Source organism: Gracilinanus agilis, chromosome 1 (genome assembly GCF_016433145.1).
Source record: "Gracilinanus agilis isolate LMUSP501 chromosome 1, AgileGrace, whole genome shotgun sequence".
In the NCBI taxonomy this organism is placed as follows: Eukaryota; Metazoa; Chordata; class Mammalia; order Didelphimorphia; family Didelphidae; genus Gracilinanus; species Gracilinanus agilis.
Window position 1 is genome coordinate 709,460,725 of NC_058130.1, and position 17,016 is coordinate 709,477,740.

The 17,016-nt window shown below is 41.2% G+C and overlaps 1 protein-coding gene across 1 annotated transcript in view; it reads left to right on the forward strand.

Moving 5' to 3' along the window:
- Window positions 1-13,025, forward strand: part of LDLR (low density lipoprotein receptor) — a 39,512-nt gene extending 26,487 nt beyond the window's left edge. The window contains 10 exon segments of the mRNA XM_044670188.1: window positions 1,188-1,359; window positions 1,522-1,749; window positions 4,927-5,045; window positions 5,760-5,899; window positions 7,134-7,275; window positions 7,551-7,703; window positions 8,315-8,473; window positions 9,148-9,228; window positions 10,478-10,635; window positions 11,820-13,025. Of these exon segments, the coding sequence (XP_044526123.1) occupies window positions 1,188-1,359; window positions 1,522-1,749; window positions 4,927-5,045; window positions 5,760-5,899; window positions 7,134-7,275; window positions 7,551-7,703; window positions 8,315-8,473; window positions 9,148-9,228; window positions 10,478-10,635; window positions 11,820-11,855 (1,388 nt within the window). The 3' untranslated portion in view covers window positions 11,856-13,025.
- Window positions 13,026-17,016: the final 3,991 nt, after the last annotated feature.

The following is a 17,016-nucleotide window of genomic DNA, read 5'->3' on the forward strand; positions in this document are numbered from 1 at the left end:
ATCCAGAGGTAAGTTAAGCCAGGAGTTCACCCATGTGGCCTCCTCCAAAAGGGAGGCCTATCTGGTGTTAATCTCTCCAGAAGTCAGGAAAGGAAGGTTAGCTTTTACCACTCACCAATCCAAAATCCAAGAGGAGAAGATCCCAGAGCAGTCTTACCAAATGCTAGAGTCCTAGGTCCATGCTGAAGAAGATGATCCTTCACCAGCCTCCAGAGCCTGGAGGCACAGGAAGTTACAGCCACTTTTAAAGACCCTTCTTTTCATCACTTCCTGTTCCTTTCTCCACTTTACAGGGACCAATTGCAGTTTATAACTTTGCTTAGGACTGCCCAGGGGGCAGTCAGTTATTTCTGAGTTGTCACCCACTTTAGCATGTGGGTTGGAGACCTCCCCCACTTATGAGTTAAGTAGGGTGTATACACCTATTTAAATTTAAAAGTAGGTGAGGGGAGAGTTAATCCCATCTTCACATGTTACACAATATTGCCTCATAAGATTAAGTAGCGGGTTATTTACCCAAGTTGATGTTTACATATAAGAACTAGAAAATTTTTCTAGTTAGTCACTGGCCATTTGTCAAGACCATCTTTTTTCTCTGGGAACTTAGCCAAGAAAAGAATGGAAAAGGCTTCATTGCTTCTGATTGTGGGGAAATGCTACTGCCCTTTTTTGGGTTGGAAGGATGAAGTAGGAGAGATAATTGAGAAATGAATGATATATTGGATAAAGACACTGGATTGGATCTGTGGTATATACTATGAGGTCTTGGATGCAGCTAGGTCTCAGATTCTTCATCTATATTTTGAAGGGGTTTTGTACTAGGTAACCTCTGAAGTGCCCTTCCTTTTCTAAATAAGATTTATATTAAGTATGAAAGAGGTTGAGAACCACTGCCTTAAGTTTCTATCCGTTCTCTGCATTTCTTCTTGATTCTAGATCAAAATACTAAGCTCTGATGAGTTTTGTTGTCTGTTTTCCTCTGATGAGTTTTACTCATGCTCAGAAATAGTCATTGCTCATAGATAGTAGACAGAGATAGAAAGCATCTTTATTTTCATGTAAGATTTTTTTAATCGTTTATTAATATTCATTTTTAACATGGTTATCATGTAGGATTTTTGAACCAGGATTTTTGGGACTTCAGGGAACCCAATTCTCAAACTAAACCACTTCCTTTTATGTCCTAGGCACCATTGCCTATCTCTTTTTCACCAACCGCCACGAAGTGAGGAAGATGACTTTGGACCGAAGTGAATACATCAGTCTCATTCCAAATCTGAAAAATGTAGTAGCCTTGGACATGGAAGTGGCCAGTAATAAGATCTATTGGTCTGATCTGTCACAGAAGAAGATCTATAGGTAAAAGAGGATTGGGTTTTATGGTTTTTAATTTTAATTCAACAGCTACATGGGTTTAGTAACTTCCTGACCTTCCAGATTTCCTCATTAGCCACCTTGGGAGTAAAGAAGGAACTAGCACCTCCACCTAATTCCTTTGATTCCTTATCTGTTTCTCTCTAGCTCTGAAATTGACAGTGCCCATAGTTTCTCCACTCATGATACTGTGATCAGTGGAGATATCCAGGCTCCAGATGGCATCGCAGTTGACTGGATCCATGGGAATCTCTACTGGACAGATTCTGTCCTTGGCACCATTTCTGTGGCCAATACTAAGGGCTCCAAGAGGAAGACACTTTTCAAGCAGGAAGGTGCTAAACCCCGGGCCATCGTGGTAGATCCAGTTCATGGGTATGTATTTCTAAATGTGACCTAATACACTGTGGGGGTATTGGAGAAAAGGAAAGAAGATAGAAATTCATAGTTACTGAAATTTTTGGGGACAGCTGGGTAGCTCAGTGGATTGAGAGCCAAACCTAGAGACGAGTGGTCCTAGGTTCAAATCTGACCTCAGCCACTTCCTAGCTGTGTGACCCTGGGCAAGTCACTTGACCCCCATTGCCTACTCTTACCACTCTTCTGCTTTGGAGCCAATATACAGTATTGACTCCAAGACGGAAGGTAAGGGTTTAAAAAAAGAAAGAAAGAAAGAAAGAAAGAAATTTTCCTGAGAGTTGTTGTAAGGTAGATTACTAAATTATTATTTAGGAGACTTAGCAGCAGGGCTGACTAAAATATTTAAGTTAACTTTCCCTGTTTTTCCCATAAGAGAGTGAACATTGTCCCTAGAAAATAAGCTAGCCGTTTACCAAGCAGGTTGTGGGATTGTCATCTAAGAAGGATCAGTGTCTTTCCTTGGGACATGACACCATGAAAACCCAGCCAGCCAGCACACAGGAAGTTGACTGTCCCTTGTGGGGATTCATTTTTAGGATCAGAGGATTTAAAAGTAGAAGGAATCGTTAAGAGAATCTAGATTACTCCTCCATTTTATAGACAAGGAAGGTGAAACCCAGAAAAATTTAGTTCTTGGCTCAAAGCCATAGAGGCAATATGTAGCAGAGCTAGGCTCCCTACTAGACTGCCTTTGCTCCTGCTATATTTTGTAAGAGAGTCAACCAGTTATTAGGGGGTCATACAGTCTTTTAGTTTGAAAAAACATCTGTTCAGATATAGGATGGAGGAGATCTGGTTTCATAGCTATTCATATGAAAAATCCTTGAGGTTTTTAGTTGGCCCCAAGCTCAGTATGAAATAATAGTTTGATGCGATTATTTAAGCCCACCTCCCCCAACGAAACTTGAGGGGATTTTGGAATGCCCTAACATAAGGATAGTGTTCTGGTCATAGATAGAACACTTCCTGGGATTTTACTACCAACAAGACATTTGCTTATTGTTGAGGATAAAAACAGAAGCAAACAAAACAGTCATGGTCTCTAGGAGCTTCCAATCTATTCCTAAAAGTGAGCTAGGAAGGAGGAGAGAGGGGGCATGGCAATGTATTTTAGAGATGGTTCAAGGCAAGATCTGACGAAAGTTCAAATTTTAGAAGCCAGGTGGTTTCAAGGGTCAAAGTTCAAGGTTCCTGTGGGAAGGAGGTGAGATTGATGGCTGCAGTGGTTGTGGCAAGGTGTGGAGATGGCCAAGCATGGCTAATAATGGTCCCAGTGTACTCAGTGCTGGGTCAGACCACATCTGGAAAATTGGATTGATTCCTAGCCCCACCTTTCAATAATGTTGACCTAATTAGGGCATACGGAGAAGAGGAAGACTAGAAGGATACCTTCAGGGTATCTAAATTTCATGTCATATTGGGAAGTGCTAAAGGAATGTAAGAAATAAAATTAATATAGAGTGATAAAATTAAAAACATCATGGTTTCAAAGGGCTTATTGAAAGCCACTTAGAAAAATGAAGCCACATGCCTGTTGAGTTAGTTCAAAATATGCGGGCCCTGTTACCTCTTCCTCCCATCCCCACTCTGCTCCAAATCACCGAAAAGAGAGGAAGTACCAATGCTGTCTTCAGCCTTTATACTCCTGGTTACATAATTACACTTCCTGGCCACAAGAGGAATCATGGGAAATGTAGTTTGAAAGAGATCTAAATGTCCACAGGAAGTTTAGATCAGGGACTTCAAAATTAGTTCAAGGACTCCCAAATTTCCAATATCATAGGAAGTAGGGATGAATAGCCTGGAGACAGAATTGTTCTCGCCAAATACTTGCAGGGCTATTGTGGAAGGAAGGTGTAAGCTTGTTCTGTAGAGCACTTTAAGTCTACTAAGATCATTGAGGGTCAGGCAAGATTTCAGTTTACTATAAGGAAGAGTTTTCAAAAACGGAATGGTCCATGGTGGGAGGTGGAAATTTTAACCCCTGGAAGTGCAGGATGATGCCTTTGCTCTATACTACCTCGAAAGTACCTTCCAGCTATGAGATTCTAGAATTTGGTGCAGCAGGAATAACTGAAAGATCTAAGAACAGTCGAATTATTAACAATATCCCACCTCCTGCATCTCAGGTACTAGTTTTTAGAATCATTAATGAGTTGTAGATTTAGGCAGTGGAGGTAGATATCAGGCCATTTATTCCTATTGGATAGGGCCCAGATTTTAGCTCTTGCCATAGGAGAATCTGTTGAAGGAACTAGGGCTAGATTTACCCTGGCGCAGATAAAGCTTGGTAGGCATGATAGCTGTCTTCAAATATTTGAAGAGCTAACACAGGAAAGATAGAGGAATTGTTCTGTTTGCCTCCAGAAGGCAAACCTGGGAGAACTGTGGGGTCTTTTTGTCACAAAGAAATAGATTTAAATCTGCTCTCAGACACTTTCTAGTTGTGTGATCCTGGGCAAGTCATATAACACCATTTGCCTAATCCTTGCCCTTCTGTCTTAGAGTTGAAGGAACTGAGAAGTTTGGATATTTGAGGGAATAGCACATATGCTGAAATTCCCTAGTATGAAAGTAAGAGTTGGAATATAGAGGGAAAATGTTTTCTAGAAACCGAACTCACTGAGAAAGGAAGAATTGTTCTGGGTTAGATTCAAACACAAATTGTCTCACTCCAAATCCAACAATTTTTCTACTGTATTCTCTCTGTAGTTTTGTTGTGCTTGATCTTGTTTTAATTAATTGAAGAAATATTTTAGTTTTTCAAAAAAGGAGATAGATTTAGGCTAATTCTGAGGGAAAACTTCTTAATTTTTATAGAGAAATTTATACATTGGTTGAGAGTTAAGTTCCTCTCTGAATGTTAAATTACCTTCCAGCTCTGAGATCTATGATGTAACTATGATCTATGACTTAATACTTTCCAAAAGTGGAATGGTCTACTGCCAGAGAGAGTTAATTTCTCCTCTTTGGGGGTCCCTAAGCGAAGCTTGTTGGGTGTATGGTAGAAGAGATTCTTATTCAGCTATAGGTTAGACTAGAGGATCCAGAGCTCCCTTTCAATTTTGAGATGCCTAATTTTCTGTCAATATTTAATATTCATGTCTTCCCTTTTCTCCCTTCCCTTGTCAGCTTCATGTATTGGACAGACTGGGGAACCCCTGCTAAGATTGGGAAAGGTGGTCTGAATGGAGTTGACAGCTTCCCCCTGGTGACAGAAGAGATACAATGGCCCAATGGAATCACTCTTGGTATGTTGTGCTGTGTGAGGAAATGTACATTGGTCAGAAAAAGCAATCCCCTTCTGTCTTTTAATGAAGAAAGACATTGAGGCAAAACCAGTCAATTCAGTGACCAAATCTAACAATGAGGGAACCATGGCATGTTCATATTTCTCCACCTTTCTGCTGCTAAGGGAAGACAGCTAAACCTAAGAAATAAAACAAAACAAAAAAAACCCTTTCCCACTTCGTAACATAATATCTAAGCTGCAAAAAAATTCCACTGAAATTTAGATGTTACATTTTTTTCTAAAAATGAACAAAATGCCAAGGCATCTGACTCCACTCTTTGGCGTCTTCTGGCTCAGGTGTCCGTGGGGATATTTTTAACATAGGAGTAACCTCATAACCTCCATTAATATCCTCTCCTGATGCCCAATTGAGACATGAAAGTAACCCTGGGTTCTTAAAAACTATGTCCACCGCTGCTTCCCAGAAGGCCAGCCACCAAGGCATTGTATATTTTTGACCATTCATAAAGATGATCCCCTGAGGCAGGGAGAGCCTGAATTGGTGGCAGGGAACTCAATACCCACACCAAAGAAATGACACATTTCTTGGGTGTCCTAAAGCTGGAGATGAGAGAGAGAAAGCAGCTAACTGCCATGCAGTCCAGTGTTTAAAGGGCTGGGGGGCTCAAGTTGTCTATATGCTGCCCTCACTTTATCCCTGTCTTGTTTATAGATCTTTCCAGTGATCGTCTCTACTGGGTTGACTCCAAGCTTCACTCCATCTCCAGTGTGGATGTCAATGGTGGAAACAGGAGGATAGTGTTAGAGGATAAAAACAAACTTGCACACCCATTTTCCCTGGCAATTTTTGAGGTGAGGATTTGGGGCAATTTAGGTAAATGATACAGGGAAGGAGGGACTTGTTCTGCATACAAATATCTTTTCAGAGGTTTGCTTTGAATACTTAATTATGAAAAGGAATAAGCTTTATTGCAGTGATTTGGCAAGGGGGGTGGTGTTTAAAAAAATGTATTAAAACCCTTACCTTTTTCTTAGAATCAATACTAAGTATTGGTTCCAAGGCAGAAGAGTGGCAAGGGCTAGGCAATGGGGGTTAAGTGACTTGCCCACGGACACACAGCTGGGATGTGTTTGAGGTCAAGATTTGAACCCAGGACCTCCTGTCTCTTTATCTACTGAACCACTTAGCTGCCCCCTTCCACTAGAGTTTCAAATAAGTTTCTTTTCCTCTTCCCCCAACCTCTATCTCATAGCACATATATAATTACTTTTTCCATGTAAATTATTTGCAGACTATATCACTTTTTCCTTCCTTTTCTGGGCAATCCCCTCAAATCAGAGGGAAATGAACTATTCAGTGGAAAGAACATTAGCTCTGTGGTCAAAGGACCTAGATTTGAATTCTTGATCCGATCTGAATAGAACCCTGGACTTGGTGGTCATGACAATCTGAGTTTCGAATTCTTTCTTAAACACATTGACTGTATTACTCTGGCCAAGTCACTTAACTTCTTTCAACCTTGGTTTCCCTGATTGTAAAATGAAGATAATAATAGCATCTATGTTATGGAGTCATCATGAGGGTCAAATGAGATAATATGTACAAAATTATAGATAATGTTAGTGTTATTATTATTACTACCACCTGCATGGCTTAGGGCAAGGGATATAATCTTCTGGGCCTCAGTTTCCTCATCTCTAAAATGGGGGTGTGGTTAGACTAGATGGCCTCCAGCATCCCTTAACTCTGGGTCTATAATCCTTTGGTTCTATAACCTTGCTCAGATGTCATTTTTAATTATAAGAGATCAGAGAGAAGAGAAGGCCAGGCCTTAGGATTTCTCTTGTTAGTCTTAATGTCTCTTGGCTTTTACCATCCATGGCATGAAGCTTAAGGGTCTCCTCCGCCTTGAACAAAAGGAAGCTGTCCTGTGGGGGTGAGGGGCTTGCTGTGTAGGCACGCATGTGTATATGTGTGTCTGTGTCTGCCGGAGGAGCAGAGAGACTTGGGCTTCGTAGGGGCTTCGTGTGTATTGGAGAAAACACAGTTGTTAATAGGATCTGTTGTTCTTCAATGATCCCTTAGGATAAGGTCTTCTGGACAGACATTATAAATGAAGCCATTTTCAGTGCAAATCGCCTCACAGGATCTGATATCATTTTGGTGGCAGAAGATCTGTTGTCTCCTGAGGACATTGTCCTCTATCACAACCTCACCCAGCCTACAGGTACTATAACTGACTTTTATGGGCAATTCATGGCATCTTGAAACTCTTCATTTCTTTCTCTCTGTTCCTTGATTCATCTCGTTCTCCTTTGGAATTGAGTTGTCTTTGCATTTTCATTCATTCACGGTGCTAGACAGATTTCTTTCAAGTAGAATAAGAGACTGCTTTGGTTTTTGTCTTCATGCTTCTGGTGCCTATTAGATGTGTAAAGAGCGAGGAATGAATGCCGGTTGTATCAGAGTGAATGCTCACCCCTGTATTTCCTGGCCTTTCAGGGGTGAACTGGTGTGAGAAGACTTCTCTCTCCAATGGTGGCTGCCAGTATCTGTGCCTTCCAGCCCCACAAATCAACTCTCACTCCCCCAAATTCACCTGTGCCTGTCCTGATGGCATGCACCTCGCTGCAGATATGAGAAGGTGTACCAAAGGTAAGCAACTCTAGGAATCCTGGATCATCAGCCTTGCAAGGGAACTTTTACGCCTACCCAGGCTGCGTTTTCACTGGGCAGACAACTAACCTGGAGGCATGGTTTCCCCTTATCTTAACAACAAGCCCCGAGATTCCAGACCCCTTTGATATTTTGGTCTCCCCTGTCTGCTCAAGTTCTAGTTACAGTGTTGTTGCAGTAGACCATAGCCCTTGGCGTTTAATGAGCCCAGGATCTGCATAGAATTTCTTGTTTAAACCCTTACCTTCCATCTTGGAATCAATACTGTGTATTGTTTCCAAGGCAGAAGAGTTGTAAGAGGTAGGCAGTGGGGGTTAAGTGACTTGCCCAGGGTCACACAGCTTCCAAGACTAGATTTGAATCCAGGACCTCCTGCCTCTAGGCCTGACTCTTTATCCATTGAGCCATCTAGCTGCCCACTGCATGGAATTTCAAGGAAGCTCTGTGTTGGTATTATATTCACAGAGTTCTGTTAATAGAATCTTTAAAAAAAATTTTATTTACAAAATTATTCTTCCAATTATATGAAATAACAATTTTCAACTGTTAATCAAATTTGATTGGTACTCAGGACATTTTTATTTCTCTAGAAGCAATCGTACCTGTTACGTCTTCCAAGCCCATTGCAACAAAGGAGCCTAAAATGACTACTCTTTCTGGCTTAATAACAACCATTACACGAAAGCCAACCATCAAGTATGGCACTCCTGACCTCACGACGGCAGAAATGGTTACAATGTCCCAAAAAGGTAAATTTCAAGGTGTCTAATAGGACCAAGAGCACCTAGATGATTTTAAATTGAGCTAGTCTTCCCTTAGATCACTGGAACAGTTGAAAATGAATGCGATCTCCTCGCTTAGGGTTCCTTTCTGTATGTAGAATTTCCCCAAAATAAGGGAGGTATCTAGAACCTGAAAGAGGAAGGAAATTGTAGAGGTGACAGAGAGATCCCCTAGTCCAAACATCCCGAATGACCCGCTTTCCTCTATAATGTTAAAGAATATTATGGACAATTGATAAATCCTAGGAAGTTGCATGGGACCCAGTGTGTGGCACATAGTAGGTGTTTAGTCAGTGTTTATTGATTGATTGCCATTGAACAAACTTGCCCAGGTTCATCTAGCAAGTAAATATCAGAGGTGAGATTCGAACTTGGGTCTTCCTGACTCTCCATCTGCTATGCCATGCTGTCTCAATAGATTGGCCACTTTCCCCCAATAAGGTAATGCAGTATGATGGCGTTAGTGGAGGATCAAAAAGGCAACTTTTTTTCCAGTTGAAGAGCGCAAATTCAGTTGAATTTCTAAAAGCAGCACAAGAGTCTAGTCCAAGTTCTAATCTTCATAAACTGATAATTCATTGTTAATGTTTCTTTAATCTTCCTCCTTTGGAAGGTGGCTTACTTCTCTTTTTCCTCCTCAGCAGTACTGAATCAAGTGGGCATACAAGAGAGTCAAGAGCACCATAATGGACCCACCGCTTTATCCATCGTTTTACCAATAGGTAAGATGCCGATGCCTGCAGGGACAGATGCCTTCTTCTCAGAACATGTTCTTTAACCCTTTTTCCAATCCCATCACGCAAAGCCAGAATTTCATCAGTGCATCAACACATTTTTATTTAATGCATACCAAGTTAGGTTTGGGGAGGAAATGGGGATTGGGAGGCAGTTTACTTAAGCAAAGGCACATGCAGGTAGGAAAGTACATGGAATATCTGAGGGGCACTGAATAGCCTGGTTTGGGTGAAGCATAAAGAAGAAGAATATGAGATTAAGGTGGTGCCAAGTTGTGAAGAAGGGGTTCAGGCGTTACTGGGGAGGCAGGAAGCCAATGTTGATTTTTGAGCAGAGAAGTAATATGCCTTCACTTCATCTCTGAAACCCTGACTCCCTTCCCTACTGTAGAACCCTCCCTGGTAACTAGTTAGCACCCCCAAACAAAACAGATTAGTACATTGGCTACGCTTACTCTGTATCTCTTTACCAAAAGGCAGTAGATATACTGGGAGACTCCTCTGAAGTTTTGATTGGTCCCAGTATTGATCAGAGTTCAAAGTCTTTCCGAATCTCTTTTTGGTTACATTATCAGCATGTAAACTGATCTGGTTCTTTTGGGCATCTTTGCTATGTATTCTATCTTATTCTATCTTAGCAAAAGGTTCATATTCTATCTTAGCAAAATTTTCAGATTTCTTCCTATTCATAATTTCTGATGGTAATTTTACTTCCATATTTTACCACAATATGTTCAGGCATTTCCCAATTGGTGTATGCTCACTTTCCTTCTAGTTTTTAGATACTTAAAAAAATGCTGCCATAATATCTTTCTATATATGAGACCTTTCCCCGTCTTTTTTTTTTTTTAATGCCTTTACCTTCTGTCATAGAATCAATACTAAGTATCCAGTCCAAGATAGAAAAGAAGGAAGGGGTAGGCAATTGGGGCTAAGTGACTTGCCCAGGGTCACTCAATTAAGAAGTGTCTAAGGCCAAATTTGAACCCAGGACTCCAGACCTGGCTTTCTATCCACTGAGTTACCTACCTGTCCCTCCCTCTGTCTTTAACTTCTTTGGGGCATATGACTAGTAGACATCCCTTCCTATATCAAAGGATATTCACCATAATCCTGTATTATACTATCAAGCATTTACTAAATACTGGGAGTTGTGCTAGGGCTTGGGGAGACAAAGACAAAATGAAAAATAGTTCCTGCCCTCAAGCAGCTTATGTTCCTCCTTCTCTTTCTCCAGTTCTGCTCATTTTGATTGCCTTTGGAGCATTCCTGGTATGGAAGAACTGGAGGCTCAAGAACATCAACAGCATAAACTTTGATAATCCCGTTTATCAAAAGACAACAGAGGATGAAGTTCACATCTGTAGGAGTCAAGATGGCTACACGTATCCCTCGGTAAGACACGTACTTGCTCATTCAGTCACTCCTCTGACAAATATTCATTGAATGACCTATATATGCCGGGTCCTGTGATAAATGACCTTCTATGGTACATAGACTTTGCCTTCTCTGTGGCAGCATCCAAGGTTAATTCAAGGACTTTAAAAACTGGAGGGATCCAGAGAGATCATCTTGTCTAACTCCTTACAATTTTTTATTATATCTTATTTTTATAATGAACAAAAATTGGTGTTTCTACCAAATACTCTACTCTCATTAAAAAAAAAAAAGATGAAAAACAAAACTCTTGTAACAAGTATGCAGTCAGGCAAAAACATTTCCACATTGGTTTTGTCCAAAAGTGTTTGTTTAATTCTGCGCCATGAGTCTGTTATTGCCTCTTTATCTAGAAGTGGATGCCATGTGATCACGGTTGGTCATTGAGCTGACCAGTTCTTAGGTCATTCAAAGTTGTTTATCTTTACAGATTTATTGTTTAAATTGTTTGGGTTCTGTTCGCTTTGTTCTGCATCAATTCATACAAATCTTAACAGATTTCTCTGAAACTGTCTTCTTATCTCTTATGGACTAATAGTATCCCATTACATTTATATGCTGTAATTTATTTGGTCTTTCCCCCACTTGATGGGCAGATCCTTAGTTTCTATTTTTTTGGTACTATAGAAACAATTTTTGTAAATATTTTTGTATATGTTCAATGCCAGTTTGAGAAAGCTGCTAGGTGGTACACTGGATAAATGTCTGCACCTGAACTCTGGAAGGTCTGAGTTCAAATTGAGCCTCACATACTAACTAGCTGTGTGACTCTGAGCAAGTCACTTAACCTCTATCTGCTTCAGTTTCCCCAACTGTAAAATGGGAATAATAATAAATTAAGAGATTTTGTGAATATCAAATGAGATGATTCGATAATGTGCTTAGCATAGTGCCTAGTACATAATATGTGCTGAGTAAATGCATGTTTCTTTCCTTGCATTCCTTCCCTTCAAAGGAAATAATTTGTCCAAGGTTGCAAAGTGAGCTGCGGCAGATTTTTTGTGACTTATTCCTCTCCTATGCTGCCACATTATGGATCATTTGTGTTCTGATACGGGAAGGCTTCAGGGTGGATATTTTGACAACTGGGTGGAAGAAACAATAAGGCTATTCCTAACCTCCTCTCCCTTTTGCATTTACAGAGACAGATAGTGAGCCTGGAAGATGATATTGCATGAATGGTTGCCACAAGAAGTGCCTTTTACCAAAAGTTGCTGCTTATTTATGGGAGGAAAATGCCTTTTCTTTCCCAGTTCCTTTATCAACTGCTCACCTCCCAGGGCAGCCACTGCTGCTATTTCCCAAGGGACCTGACTGATATCCTCCTACCTAAAGAAAGAAGAGAAAGGAAAACAAAAGACCCAAAAAGCCACTTCTCCACCCATCCCCAGATGAATGGGCTTTGGGGGTGATGTCTGGGCTAAGCTGACTGTCCACTTGGAGTTTTGTTTTATATATTTATTCATCTTGGAGGCAGGACAGTCAAGCTTCTGATGGGGTCTTTGAATGATGGCTTCTGTTGGTAATTTCCCTTACGTGTGAAGGAGAAGAGAAACAGGAAACAAGATGGGGTGATTCTCTGGATGTAAGGCTGCGATATTTCTCTGGTGGGATCTGGATGCTTCCCTTCACCACAGTCTTTTGGCTAAAGGAGTGAAGATGAGGAATGGGGTTATGTGAAGACTTGGGGACTGAACTAAGGCACGGTGGTTTTCAGATAGAAACAGGTGCTACTCCTGGGTCAGGTGCTGCGCCCCATCCCTTCCCTACTCCCTTTATCTCAGGAGTGAAAGTGTTTACTTCTTCTGCCTTGGAGTTCTTGGTAGATAACTTGTTCTGATGCCCACCCTCTCATAATCCAAACTTTGCCTCTTCCAAGCACATCTGTGCTCTTCTCTTAAGCCATTAACTTGCCTCAGAGATGACTAGTAAACAAGTGTGGGGTTAGCTTGAGCTAAAACTAGCCTAACCCCAGACACTTAACCACTCATTTACAGGAGCTCCTGGAGGGAGATCTGCCACCATTCATCCTACAATATGCCATAATGTGCCACGCACTATCCAGTGAACTCCAGCTAGGCCACTTTTGTCTCGGTAGTTCTTTGCCATTTTATGAAGTTGTTTTTTAGGGTTTTTTCCCTCCACTGAATGCCTCCCTCTCTTCCACTTGCCCCTCTTTCTTTTCATTGATAAATTTTGTCTCTTCCTTTTTTTTCCTTGCACTTTTTCAGTTCAGGGTTGTATATTTGTAAATTTTATATTTTTATTATAATTTTGCACTGTTGCTTTTGTATATATTTTGACTAATATTGAAGGCTTGGCCAGAATGACCCATTGTAAATTGCCAACAAAAAGATTGCATTGTATTTGTAAATTTGCGGTATTTTGTATACTGTTCAATGAATGAGAAGAGGTGCGCGTGCACGTGTGTGCGTGTGTGTGTGAGTGTGTGTGTGCGTGTGTACTCTTCTGAGTGTCTGAGATTGTTCAAATGGAAGAGTTGATCAGGAAATCTAAGCCAGGACTGCATTGTTTAAAATACAGTTTATAATTGCCATCCATTACCTTTCTAGTTCACATCTAATGGGCTCTTTAAAAAGTCTTCTCTCTTGTGTTTCTTATGAAACCTTCTAGACCAGTGATGGTGAACCTTTTAGAGACTGAGTACCCAAACTGCAATCCTCATGCTACATGTGAACCCCTCCTTACTCCAGACAGGGGAGGGAGGAAGTGCTCCCATTGGGCTGTTGGGCAGAGGGGCTGGTGATGAGAGAAATGATATCAGGCGTGCAGAGGGGTAGGAAAGCAGCCCCCTCCAGCATGAGTGCTGTAGGTTTGCCAACACGGTTCTAGACCACCTAGTTGAATACTTTACTTCACTTGGGGGGGATGTGCCATCTCAGTACATCTCCACTTTTAGCATCTTTTGCTCAGAATACTTGCATAGGACTAGTAATCCTTATGCTGGGTTCAACTATATATTTTGAATTTGAAACCTTTTGGAAGAAACAGCAGCAACCAGCCATTGGACTGTTTGCCTTATATTTCATGACCCCTGAATAAATGTTTGTTGAATTAAGTTGACCTGAACACTGGAGAGAGCCAGGCAAACCCCCATCATTCCTGATTGGTAAATGTTTCTTTTCCCAATCATTCCTGGTTGGTAAATGTTTCTTTTCCCCTTGCCCCTAGGGATCCATCCCTTTCAGAGTTTAAAGGAAATGGGAGTGAAAAGGACATAAACACTAAAGAAAGATATAAAGCACTACACCCCTCTTTTGTCAGAAGCTGTGAAAGACATTCTGAAGCCTGTAAATAAAATCATGTACAGTCAGCAGGTTATTGCTTTGTTTGGGTTTTTTTTTTTTTTTTTGCACACAATATGTCTTTTTGTGTATTCTTTGTATATTTGGGTGAGACCACTGTCATTCTTTTTTTAAAAATCATTTTATTTATTTTTAAACTTCTTAGGGGCACCCTCTGCATCTGGGGTGATTTTTCCTGGGTCTTTCTCCTCATCCTGTTTCTAAAGATGACATTTGCACCACTGTAGCTGATGCTTCCTGGGGAAATGGCATTTGCGCACATACACATGAAATGCTGATTGCCTTTGGAATGGGGGGGGGGTGGATTTTTAACCAACTATATGTACAAAATGTTTTTGTAGCCTGATTGTCTTATTGTGATCAATTAAATTTCTGAAGTGCACAGATTCAAGTTCATGTGTGTTTCCTTTTCCATTCAATCTCAATGTTTTTCTCCTTGGGATCCCCCAGGAGAACTCTGGGGTGGAGGATGTTGCTCAGACAGAGGCATCTGAGAAGAGTGAACCATTCTCCTTCCCTACCAAAGCGGGAAACTCTGCTTTTTAGTCGATAGAGACAGAGGCTACCCAACCACTCTTTGTTACTGCCCAGCTGCCACACACCTGGCTGGGAACAGTTACTCTATATTGGCATGCAAAGCCTTTCTTATCTCTGTGATGGCACCACTCTTGGATGCCCATTGGCAGAGGCTCCTCAAAGACAATAAAAAGTCTGGAATTTGAACCCTGGAACTAGAGTTCTGTTCCATGTCTTAATCCTCTCCATTTTGTTTGTTTGTTTCTTTTTTTTTTTTTTAAACTTAAAAAAAAGTTAAAAACTTAACTTCTGTGTATTGACTCATAGGTGTAGGAGTGGTAAGGGTGGGCAATGGGGGTCAAGTGACTTGCCCAGGGTCACACAGCTGGGAGGTGTCTGAGGCCGGATTTGAACCTAGGACCTCCTGTCTCTAGGCCTGGCTCTCAATCCACTGAGCTACCCAGCTGCCCCCAATCCTCTCCATTTTGAAGGGGAGGGAGTGGCGGTTTGAATATTTAAGATCTCTTTGCTAACTAGCTCTAGAAGTTGTTCTTCCAATCAAACTTGGGGCATCAACCTGTTGTTTTTTTTCTCACCTGACCTTTTGCCATTCTAGTCCCCCCCATGGGGCCCTGAGCCACCACTCCACTAACCATACCCTCCAGCCTTTGTATGCTCTACCCAACTGGAGAAATACAAGATTGTCTTGCTTAATAAAGAGTCATTTCTAAGAAAACGTAGCACTCTTTCTGAGTGCTAAATAGGAGCAGAAAAGTCTGCCTCCAGCCTTAGAGAAGGGGAGGAAGTGAAGTCTGAGGCAGTTTGTTTTATGTGCCAGGAAGAGCAGGCTGCACGTAGAAGGGAGCTGCCCTGTTTGTTAAGGTCTTATTGAGACTAAGCTGTATAACTTTTTTTTTCTTTTTTTTAATAAACCCTTACCTTCTATCATAGAATGCTACCAAGTATCAGTTCCAAGGCAGAAAAGCAGGAAGGGCTAGGTAATTGGGATTAAGTCACTTGTCCAAGTTCGCACAGCTAGGAAATGTCTGAGATCACATTTGAACCCAGGACCAACCATCTCTTGGCCTGGCTCTCTATCCACTGTGCCACCTAGCTGCCCCTCAGCTATGCCTCTTTCTGGGTGAGGGGGTAGGTGTGAATGGCTCCCCAATTCATGGTCTCTCCTTATCTCAGAGGGAAGAGGCCCAGATGAAAATCCAAGGAATGAACAGGTTCAACTTCAGAGAGTTACTGTAAAGTTTTAAGAGGTCACGAGAGTGGGGGGCAGCGGAGTGGCTCAGTGGATTGAGAACCAGGCCTAGAGACAGGAAGTCCTGGGTTCAAATGTGGCCTGACACTACCTAGCTGTGTGACCCTGGGCAAGTCACTTGCCTAGCCCTTACCACTCTTTTGCCTTGGAGCCAATACACAGTATTGATTCTAAGGTGGAAGGTAAGGGTTTAAAAAAACAACATATAGATATATTAAATAACTAACTAAATAAAAGATAGAGCACTGGGCTTGGAAGAAAGACCTGAGTTCAAACCCTACCTTAGATATTTACTAGCTTCTGGAACTTAAGTAAATCACTTTTTTTTAAAATATATATTTTTTAAACCCTTAACTTCTGTGTATTGGCTTCTTGGTGGAAGAGTGATAAGGGTGGGCAATGGGGGTCAAATGACTTGCCCAGGGTCACACAGCTGGGAAGGGTCTGAGGCCGTATTTGAACCTAGGACCTCCCATCTCTAGGCCTGGCTTTTAATCCACTGAGCCACCCAGCTGCCTCCCAGTAAATCACTTTTAAATCATTTTTGTAAGAGAATACTCATATAAAACAAAAACCTCCAAATAAACTATACGTCAAAAATCATTTGCTTTGATCTACATTCCGACTCCAATGTTTCTTTCTCTGGAGATGAATAGCATTCTTTTTTTTCTTTCTTTTAAACCCTTAACTTCCATCTTAGAATCAATACTGTGCCTTGGTTCCAAGGCAGAAGAGCGGTAAGGACTGGGTAGTGCAGTTTAAGTGACTTGCCCAGGGTCACACAGCTAGGAAGTGTCTGAAGTCAAATTTGAACCCAGGACCTCCCATCTCTGGGCCTGGCTTTTAATCCACTGAACTACCCAGCTGCCCCTAGATAGCATTCTTTGTAGTGACAGTCTTAAAATGCTGAATGAGATGTATTTTTGGATATGGCCCACATCAGAATTTGTTTTGCTGGATTTGTGAGTACTTGTTATGAGGATTTTCAATATTTTTTATTTGAGAAGGGCAGTAAGAGGAAGAGATACAAAATTAAAATTATTTTTAAAAATTAACATTTTAAAAAGAAGGTGGTAGCTCTAGGAAAAGGACTGCCCATATATTTGATACTATGATTGGTTTGAACTGCGTTTTCCATTTCAGGTCCTCCAGTTATCAGAGGTTACCCACTACCTCGGATTCCCAGATATTTCTCTCCAGACTCCGTTCAGAGAAGAACAGAATATA